The sequence below is a fragment of the Vespula vulgaris genome, chromosome 4 (genome assembly GCF_905475345.1).
Source record: "Vespula vulgaris chromosome 4, iyVesVulg1.1, whole genome shotgun sequence".
NCBI lineage: Eukaryota > Metazoa > Arthropoda > Insecta > Hymenoptera > Vespidae > Vespula > Vespula vulgaris.
The window spans coordinates 674,068-684,716 of NC_066589.1; the positions used below are offsets into that span (position 1 = coordinate 674,068).

The 10,649-nt window shown below is 39.2% G+C and overlaps 1 protein-coding gene across 10 annotated transcripts; it reads right to left on the minus strand.

Annotated features, from left to right (window-relative positions):
• Window positions 1-124: 124 nt before the first annotated feature.
• Window positions 125-10,012, minus strand: LOC127062930 (uncharacterized). 10 transcript variants are annotated; one of them, XM_050991927.1, is made up of 5 exons: window positions 9,899-10,012; window positions 3,740-3,906; window positions 3,391-3,611; window positions 1,900-3,282; window positions 125-1,860 (listed from the first exon to the last, which is right to left on the minus strand). In XM_050991927.1, the coding sequence occupies exons 1-5, from the start codon at window positions 9,899-9,901 to the stop codon at window positions 440-442; spliced, it is 3,195 nt and encodes a 1,064-aa protein (XP_050847884.1). In that variant the 5' UTR covers window positions 9,902-10,012; the 3' UTR covers window positions 125-439. The 10 variants fall into 10 exon arrangements, with proteins under 10 accessions (XP_050847884.1, XP_050847888.1, XP_050847887.1 ...); XM_050991931.1 differs by having other exon boundaries at window positions 1,900-2,706; window positions 2,971-3,611; XM_050991930.1 differs by having other exon boundaries at window positions 1,900-2,739; window positions 2,971-3,611.
• Window positions 10,013-10,649: the final 637 nt, after the last annotated feature.

Genomic DNA, 10,649 nt, shown 5'->3' on the forward strand with positions numbered 1-10,649 from the left:
TTATGGTAGGAGGAGACAAGTACTTTTTATGGGCTACTTACCTCAACAAAAGTATGATGTATTTATATCGCGTGTTACGATTTTAAACAAATAATTCGAGGATATTATTTTTTGGAACAAAAAAGAAAAAGAAAGAAAAACATTTATTAGCTTTTTACAAATCATTACGCTCTATATACCGCTTAAATTTCTTCTAAATTCTAACATGTAATAAGGATGGTAACTCGACAATATTCCTATAAATTTATTTTATGCGAAGAAAAAAAAAACTTCGCTGACTGCGCGATTCCTTAAATTAACGGCGATTAACGTTTAATTTCGTGTTACATACAAATGTATAAAAATAAAAGGAAGGCAAACAAAAAAGAAAATTATAGAAAAATTTCTTTAGTTCGTCGCATTTAGTTCAGACTAAATCGCACGCGAATTTCAATTTTGATCATCGCTTACGAAAATCAAAGGGGATATCTGGAATCGGATAATTGTAACCTGTTGTTCTGTAGGTCACTGGTGGTAGGGTAGGAGTAGGTCCTGGACTTCCCGTTGGGGTTTTGTACGTTGTTGTGCTAGGCGTTATGCTGTAAATCGGTGTAGGATAAGGAGGTGGAGTTACAGTGATATAAGTCGGCCTTGGGGAAGATGGTGGCAGATAAGGAGGAGGCTTACTACCAGGCGTCGTGCCTCTCGTTGAAACGGATGAAGTTGGCGGTGATTGGCTAGGTGTACCATAGGAAGGTGTCGTGTGAGACACAGTGGTCCTAGTGGTTTCCGTTATATCTGGTGGAAGATAAGTGGGCCTCGTCGTTGGCTTTGTTTTTGGCGTTGTTTTAATTGAAACGTATGGGGTTGTCGTTTCAAAGATATGAGATGACGTTATCGTTGGTCTCGTAGTTCTTTCCGGTGGAAGATAGGATGTGGGTTGGGTGGTACGTATGTGAGATGTTGTTTTGATAGTAGAGAAAGTTGTAACTGTTGGCCTTGTTGTGAATCTTGTTGTAAATTGAGTAGTTGAGGTTGGACGACTGGTGGTAGTTTCTGGTGGAAGATAGGTCGGTGGTTTGTAAGAAGATTTCGTTGGTGGTCTAGTAGGTATGGTAGGTCGTGATGTTGGAGGTAGATAGGTTGGCTTAGTAGGAGGTTGAGTTGGTGGTTGGTATGGAGGTTGTCTGGTAGGAGGTTGCGTTGGTGGTTGATATGGAGGTGGTCTTGTGGGAGGTTGTGTTGGAGGTTGATATGGGGGTTGTCGTGTAGGAGGCTGCGTTGGAGGTTGATAAGGAGGTTGTCTTGTAGGAGGCTGTGTTGGAGGTTGATATGGTGGTGGCCTTGTAGGAGGCAATGTTGGTGGTTGATATGGAGGTGGTCTAGTAGGAGGTTGCGTCGGTGGTTGATATGGAGGTGGTCTTGTAGGAGGCTGCGTTGGTGGTTGATATGGAGGTTGTCTTGTAGGAGGCAACGTTGGTGGTTGATATGGAGGTTGTCTTGTAGGAGGCAACGTTGGTGGTTGATATGGAGGTGGTCTAGTAGGTTGCGTTGGTGGAGGTAAATAGGTGGGCTTAGTAGGAGGCTGCGTTGGTGGTTGATATGGAGGTGGCCTTGTAGGCGGCAGTGTTGGTGGTTGGTACGGAGGTTGTCTTGTAGGAGGCTGTGTTGGTGGTTGGTAAGGAGGTGGCCTTGTAGGAGGTTGCGTTGGTGGTTGATATGGAGGTGGTCTAGTAGGAGGTTGCGTCGGTGGTTGATATGGAGGTGGTCTTGTAGGAGGCTGTGTTGGTGGTTGATATGGAGGTTGTCTTGTAGGAGGTTGCGTCGGTGGTTGATATGGAGGTGGTCTTGTAGGAGGCTGTGTTGGTGGTTGATATGGAGGTTGTCTTGTAGGAGGCTGTGTCGGTGGTTGATATGGAGGTTGTCTTGTAGGAGGCTGAGTTGGTGGTTGATATGGAGGTTGTCTTGTAGGAGGCAATGTTGGAGGTTGATATGGAGGTGGTCTAGTAGGTTGTGAGGGGGGAGGTAAATAGGTTGGTCTAGTAGGAGGCTGCGTTGGTGGTTGATATGGGGGTTGTCTTGTAGGAGGCTGCGTTGGTGGCTGGTATGGAGGTTGTCTTGTAGGAGGCTGTGTTGGTGGTTGATATGGAGGTTGTCTTGTAGGAGGCTGTGTCGGTGGTTGATATGGAGGTGGCCTTGTAGGAGGTTGCGTTGGAGGTTGATATGGAGGTTGTCGTGTAGGAGGCTGCGTTGGTGGTTGGTATGGAGGTGGTCTTGTAGGAGGTTGTGTTGGTGGTTGATATGGAGGTGGTCTGGTAGGTGGTTGAGTTGGTGGTTGATATGGAGGTGGTCTTGTAGGGGGTTGTGTTGGTGGTTGATATGGAGGTGGCCTCGTAGGTGGCTGCGTTGGTGGTTGGTATGGAGGTTGTCTTGTAGGAGGTTGCGTTGGTGGTTGATATGGAGGTGGTTTTGTAGAAGGTTGTAATGTTGGAGGAAGATAGGACGGTTTAGTTGGAGGTTGCGTAGGTGGTCTAGTTGGTGGTCTTGTAATTGGTTCTTCTGGTGTAGGATAAGGTGGTCTCGATGTTTTGGGTGGCAATGGGAAAGGGATTTTTGGCGTCGATTTAGAATATCCTGGATGTGGTGTTGTTTCGTACGGTGGTCTGGCTGGTGTCTGTGGTGGTTGATATGGAGGTCTGGGTGGAGTCTGTGGTGGTTGATATGGTGGTTTGGTTGGAGTCTGTGGAGGTTGATATGGTGGTTTGGTTGGAGTCTGTGGAGGTTGATATGGTGGTCTGGTTGGAGTCTGTGGGGGTTGATATGGTGGTCTGGAAGGCGTCTGTGGAGGCTGATATGGTGGTCTCGTTGGAGTTTGTGGAGGTTGATATGGCGGTATGGATGGTGTTTGTGGGGGTTGATACGGTGGTCTGGTTGGAGTCTGTGGAGGTTGATATGGTGGTATGGATGGTGTTTGCGGTGGTTGATATGGAGGTCTGGGTGGAGTCTGCGGTGGTTGATATGGTGGTATGGATGGCGTCTGCGGAGGTTGGTATGGAGGTTTGGATGGTGTCTGTGGTGGTTGATACGGTGGTCTGGTTGGAGTCTGCGGTGGTTGATATGTTGGTATGGATGGTGTTTGCGGTGGTTGATATGGTGGTCTGGCTGGTGTTTGTGGAGGTTGGTACGGTGGTCTAGTTGGTGGGCTCGGTGGTAATGGGAAAGGGATCGTTGGTGTTGATTGTGGATATCCTGGATGGGGTGTCGTTGGATGAATTGGTGGTTTAGTTGTTACCCTCGGTGTAGGTGGAAAGGTGAGTGGTTCTTCCGGAGTTGGATACGAGTATGGTGGTTTTGTCCTTGGCGGTAACGTCGAAGGAACAAGTGGCGGTTTGGTCGTCACCCTCGGTGTAGGTGGAAAAGTTAGTGGTTCTTCCGGAGTTGGATACGAGTATGGTGGTTTTGTCCTCGGCGGTAACGTCGAAGGAACAAGTGGCGGTTTGGTCGTCACCCTCGGTGTAGGTGGGAAAGTTAGTGGTTCTTCTGGAGTTGAATACGAATATGGTGGTTTTGTCCTCGGCGGAAACGTCGAAGGAATAGGTCGTGTTTGGATGGTCACTTTCGTTGTAGTATCTCTGTTTAAAGGAAAAATTCTTCACTAAATAAAAATATCCACTGTCACGTTTTCCCTGTTACTTCGTACGCTTACTGAAAATTTAGATAACTTTTTAATGATGATTTCTTTTTTATTTGATTTACTCACCTACTAGGAGGTAAAGTGAAAGGCTTGCTCGGCGTCTCGTAATGATATCCATCGAATGCTCTTTGGGGTATTGGATAATTCTCTATCGCTCGTTTATCCCTTTCAATATGCTTAGCATTGCACGTGGAGAGTACTGCCACTAGGGTGGCAGTCCACAGCAGCTTCCACTGTGAACAAAAAAAGAAAGAAACAAAATTGAAATAGAATTTATATTAACCAAACTTGTTCATCTTAAAAGATCGCGATAGATCGAACGTCATCTCCGTGGGATAATCCCATGCCCCACCCACAAAGAATTTACATAACGACATCGTGCGATCCGGTGACGATCGTGAAAGGTTTGTTGGCATAAAACACGCCGTACGATCAATGCTTTTACTGATTAGTAACTTGCTAAACTACTAGAGATAGCTATTGGTGGTCATTTCTATAGTCGTATTAGCTAATCGATTTTTATAAACCGGTGATATTGATTAACGAGGTGCTAAATGAATAGTATATATATATATATATATATATATATATATATATATATAAATTCTTCCAAGAAGTTAGTTGTAATTTTCACATTTATACGTCATAAAATTATCGATGATTTCATTGAATTTTAATTATTTTTAATCAGACTATCCTGTATCGATTGAGAGTTTGCCAAATCTTATCTCGTTCTTACGTGATATCCTACAGACACGAAGCGACGAATGACGGATTCTAGCTCGAAGAAACGTCCAGTGACCTTTAGGTTGTATAATTTATATGGAAGGATCGCACGCTTGTAGGAGAGAGAATATTCTTTAGCATTGGTGTCCGTCAGTGATGTGCAAAAGGTTTTTTACAGTGTTGTTTTCAAGTGTCGGCGTGTATCTCCACGGTCTGTGAAACACGCGATACACATTATAGCAAGGTTGCACTCGTCTTTCCTTGCATAGCTACTTAATGCACTTGGTATAAATATTCATGATTCAAATGTTTTAGAAACGCAAACAATACGATCCCTTTCATTTCCTATATTTTTAATTAATTTAAATTTTCTTATAAGTGAAAAATTTGATCTTTTTTCTTTTTCTTTTCATTTCTTTTCTTTTATAAAATTAGATCGAAGAAATCAATCGATCGTTATGTACTTGACCGATTTATTTACAATCGGAGAAAGCGATAAGATGTTCCATGAGATAATGAGGAACCAATATGATGGCTTTTATAAGATATCTACTCCAGGACTTCATCGCTTATGGGATGTGCAAACTTTCTTGCATCATTGCACGAAGAAGCAGACGCAATCCATATCCAGCGTGTTATAAGACGCAAGTCGATGAGTAGCTCCGAAGAAGTCGTACATCGTTCGTGATGTAATCTTTGAGAACACAGACAGCAGTAAAACGGAACACGTTTTAAATTCATAAAGATATGCTATTCGGTTTAGTTTAATACATTTTTATCGGATACGTAAAAACGTAAGATAAACGATAAAAATTGCCTAATCTCTTAAATCATATGGTTTTTTAGAAAAATTTAATTGTTTATCATGTAACAGTTTTATATATATAACAGTCGCTATATAAAAATTATTATTGGAAGGTTGACAGATCGATTTCTTTTAATTTATAACTTTCATGGTGGATGATATGCTCGTATCGTAAATCAATGGAGTTGGATACGGCGCCTTCTTTCACTGTCGAAAGATCTATAGGAATGAAATACACGAGATACAAGCTAAAATAGTTTCTTGCATAATGTAAACGCGTGTTGCAGTTACGCATTACGACTTTGGTACTAATAAAGCGTAGAGACGAAGCGAGATGAACAGGCGCGGACTAAACGTCACCGTTCTTACGTGCACTTTCTAATTATTTGCTGCTCTATACGCTGATAATGCACGTTATTATATCTATGAAAAATGAAGAGGGACGAAGATAGCGATATTGTGAAACGCATTAGAATCCGCCTATTGAGATATGCACGAGATAGGATTTCTATGATTAACAAATCGAATTTTTCGTCGAAACTTTCTATGAATTTTATCAGATTTGTTCTTCGCATCTTTGATGCTTCAGAGGAAAAGAAAGAAGAAGAAAAAAAAGAAAAAAAAAGAAATTGAAAGAACAAATCTTTTTTATATATTTATTATTCTCGAATGTTAGCACGGAGAAAGTTCTGTTGGCGAATGTCGGAAAGAATCGGAATACGTTTCAACGCTACGTGATTGTTCTTTATCTCTTTTGCTCGTTAACAGTTATCGTTAAATCCTAGAAAAAAAAAAAAGAAAAAAATATCTGGTCATGCATACAAGTATCGTCGGTATGTAAGACATTCGCTCTTAACATAACAAAGATCCGCCTTGTTTTATGGAACATGCAAATGGAAAAATCTATTCTCCGTTTTTATCTCGATGTTATTATACGACAAGGACGTTGCACGCTCGCGCTAATATAGAAGATAATTGAACGTCGGATTTCTACTTTCACTATTAATAAAAAAGTAAAGTATCGAGGCATCGTTTAATGATTTCTTCTATGTATTTATAGAATCTCTTTACTTTTTTCCTTTTCTCATTCTTTTCACAAATCGAATACACCTGCGGTATAAATTTATTGCTTAAGAATGAAGATGCTTTTCTGAAATTCTTAGTCGTTGTTAATAAGTAAGAAAGAAAAAGAGAAACGGTAAAAAAGGATACAAAAATAAAGAAGGAAAATAAAAAGAAAGAAAAAGAAAAATCTCATGCCATCGTCTCGCCACAAGGTAGAGGTTCCAATTATGACGAAATCGAAAGTTAAGTCGGCCGATCACTAAAGTAACTGGGGAAGGAGTACGTAGGAAGAAAAATAAAAAAAAAGAAAAAATCAGAAGAAGAAAAAAAAAGAAAAATAAGATGAAGAAGACGAAGAAGAAGAAAAAAAATCAAGACAGAAAAGAAGAACGACAAGGTATTTATCATTCTTACGAAAGGCCGCGGGTCATCTTGAAATTTACTGACCAATTTGGCTTCTCTCGATTACACAATCAAAATACCTCTCTTTTTTTCTTCAATATCTTCTCCTTTATTTATTTATTTATTTTTATTTTTATTTTTATTTTTATCTTTTCCTTTTTCTTTCTGTTTCTTTTTTTTTTCTTCGTCTTATCTCAAAGTAATAACGTATACGATCGTAGTCGAGAATAAACTTTTTTTTTCTCGACAAGCGTTCTCGTATCGTGCGGCTTACGTCAATTCAAAGATAAAAGGAAACACGTGGGCGCGTGAAGAAAAATACTACAAGATGAATCCTCCGAAACGACTGTAGTACTACCAAAGGTAATAAACTTAGGTGATGATAGTTGGTTGTAGTACGAGGTAACGAGTAGGTGGTTATAAGACATAACCACAGAGAAATTGAAAGTTCTTTAACGTTGTAATAATCGTTAAACCAACGACGAATTGTCATTGACCTTCGTTTACTTAATTCTCATTCGCATTTGAAAAATACCATTCGAATGATTTGTCTTTGAATTCATCAATAAATAGGTATGTAATAAGTTTCAATAATAATCCTACGAACAATAGTACGTACATAAAGAATTTCAGAAAAAAAAAGGGAAGAAAAAAAATTCCATCAACGCGCGCGTCATCTCGCACCAAACTTTAATACAACGTTTAATCATGGATTTTACGGTCATACCCGCTCTTTGTTAATCATTCGTAATAAATGTCAGCTACGACGGATTAGTCGAAGGTAATAAATCGTTTCGCGAATATAAACGAAACGATCCTTGAGTTGAGAGGAAAAAGAAAGGGAGAAGGAAAGAATGAAAAGTAAAAAGAAAAAGAAAGAAGAAAAAAGAAAAGAAAAAGAAAAGAAAAGAAACAGTTAAGAGATGGACAAGTCGAATTACATTTCTGACTCCCACGACGAACGTTTTCTCTTATACGATCGATTTGGAGGAGTGATCCATCATTCTGTCTTTATTATATTTGTGTGTGTGTGTATGTGTGTGTGTACGAGTATATATCGATCCTCTAAAGCATACAAAAGAAATCTGAAAAGATTAAGACGTGTGATTATTTGCTTATGTAAATACATTGAAATTTCGATGCATTCTTATCGCAATTTTTATTTCTATTTCGATTTCTAATAATAAATATATTTTTTGATAAAAAATTAATCGTAACATTTACAAGAATCAATATTCTCGAGTTCGTATGCTAATCGAAATAATCGAGTATTCGTCAAAGAAATATACAATGTTGTATAAACGAAAGAGAATCGAGAGTAAAGTTGGTTTGATCTTTCACCCCTACGTGAATTAACGATTCACGTAGTTAAATTATCACTCGGTAAGTTCGTTAAATATCGATGTTTTCTAAGAATTTATTTGGCTTTGAAACTAACCACGATTTAATTAAATTTTCATGAGTTCAACATACGATACGATTAACCAGTTTACACAACGATCAGATCTAATACGGTTTCTACTAATTAGACGATAGCAATCGAGTTCTAGCAATTGTTAGAATATAAAATAGAAAAGAAAAAAATAGGATGGTATTTTATAAATTCGTAAAACATTTTTTTTCCAAATAATCATTATATTCATTTTAAATGGAAAAATAGGAAACGGTTTAGGCGGAGAACATCCTAAGATATTTAAGATCTACTAGAATGTCACGTTACGTCACGGATCCTCACGACTTCTAATAACGCAGGAGTCGAGCGATTCGATAGCGTCTTTTATTCGGAACGTATAAAATTGACCTTTAACCGTTTAGAAATTTCTCTATTGCGCTAGTCCGAAAATGAATGGACGTTGGATTAGACCAAACGATTCGTTGCGTGACGGATCGTTTTTTTTTTCGAGATTGCATTTACGAAAATTGCTCGGGAAGTCGTTTTTAACGTGAACGAGTATGTTCTGTTTGGAAAACGGGAAATAAGAGTACTTTGAGGACTCAACAAATTTTACGGACGTTGTTTCGTACTCTCTCTCTCTTTCTCTCTTTCTCTTTCTCTCTTTCTCTTGTTCCGTGAAATTACGTAAAGAAAAAAGAACAAAAAGGAAAATGAACATACGAAAGTTTCTACAACGAAGATAAGATGATTAGAAAAGTTTTTATAGTGTTTCCTAATGTCGCATGATTGAAAGGGAGAACGAAGAAAGTATTGTCGAGAGTAAACGTCGTTGGAATATGAAAGATGGAAAATGTGCGCACACACACACAAGCACACGCACATACACAATACTCACACACGTACACATACACAACGATAATGCAAATGGTATTTTCGCGCGCATTTTAAAGGATACCTCTCGATCTTTGAATCATGGTTTGAGAAATCAAGTTCGAGTAGCTCGATCAGACGCATTTTATAGTACCATATTAAGTAAGTTCTTTTGTTTATGTCGCCGTAAAAAAAAGAAAGAGGAAAAAAATAAGAGAGAGAAAAAATAAGAAGAAAAGAAGAATTCCATCAGATCTATCGCGAGTTAAGAAACAATGATAACCTTTGACATTTATGCGCCAACAGCTGGCTGCCGTTCGAGTCTTGCTATTAATTCCTAAGAGGTTGTGAGCACGGCCGCGCTACGTGCAAATACCAACCGCTAAGCTCACCATCGGAAATATTATTTTACAAGCGAATGAAAGTGCGAAGCGACGAAAGTTTCTTCGTCTTTTTCTTCTTTTTTCTTTTCTCTTTGTGGCATAAAGAATGGAGAAAAAAAGGATAGATGATGACAATAGAAAACGAATATATCAGATGATCGCGATCGAGCACGTGTTCGTTCGATAGATCAAAAAGGGCACACTTTTCGACCTAAATTCTCATTTCGAAGAAATTCCTTAAAAATCCGAGAAAATTCATAGAACACGTAACAGTTCTAACCGCAGATGTAATTTCTCTCCCGAGATAATATAGATTCTCACACGAGTTTCTCGTCGTTCCGACGAACGAGCTAATCAACAATTTTTTCACCAAAAGAAGAAAAAAAAAGAAAGAAAGAAAAGAAGAAAATAATAAAATAAAATGAAATAAAGAAAAAATAAAGAAAGGATTATCCACAATCGCACACTATCGTCCCTTCCGTTGTTCCAATACCATTACACAACCCTCGAAGGTGTTATCTCCGTTCACTCTTAAAACGTACGTGGTCACTAATACACAAAACTCCTCGATTACTTACCATCTCACTAATTCTACGAATGTGCTCTCGTTAACACGATCAACCGAGCGAGGGGCGAGTCAAAACGAACGCATGTCTCGCGGGATCTTCGGTGTCCCGAGATAGAGTTCTGACTTCTTCGTCCCGAGCAAACGTTGAGAGCATTTATAGGATTCACCTGATTGAGTTGGTGGTGGTGGTGGTGGGGGTGGGGGGTGGGGAACAGGATTGAGGAGAAATGTTCGGTCCATGCGATTATTGCGATCCGATGTGTCCAAGAGGATGCTGTAATTCTTCTTCTTTCGTGTCGCACTCGAGTGGGAGAGATAGAAAGAAAGAGAGAAAGAGAGAGAGAGAGAGAGAGAGAGAGAGAGAGAGAGTATTCATGTGAGTAAGGGGGAGCCAATAGCACACAAGATAACAAGAAGGATCGAGAGAGAGAAAGTGAGAGTTCGCTTCGAGAGAAGAGAAGGAAAGAAGGACGATGCGAGCCAAGTTCTCTTGAAAAGGTCCATCGAGTTGTGTGAGCCGACATAAGGAATCTCACGATCCATCGTTTCGGAGGATTCAAGGATAAACACTTTTTATCGAGCATCCGTGCTGGAAATTTTTGGATACGAGATATATATACATATATTCATTCGTAGTTATAAAACAAAAGATAAATAAATAAATAGAAAAATAGAAAAATCTAAATCGAACGTTTCCTATTTTTGATTTTTTTTCTCTTTTGGTCAAATCATTTCTGATAGGATCAGGATTCGTCATATAT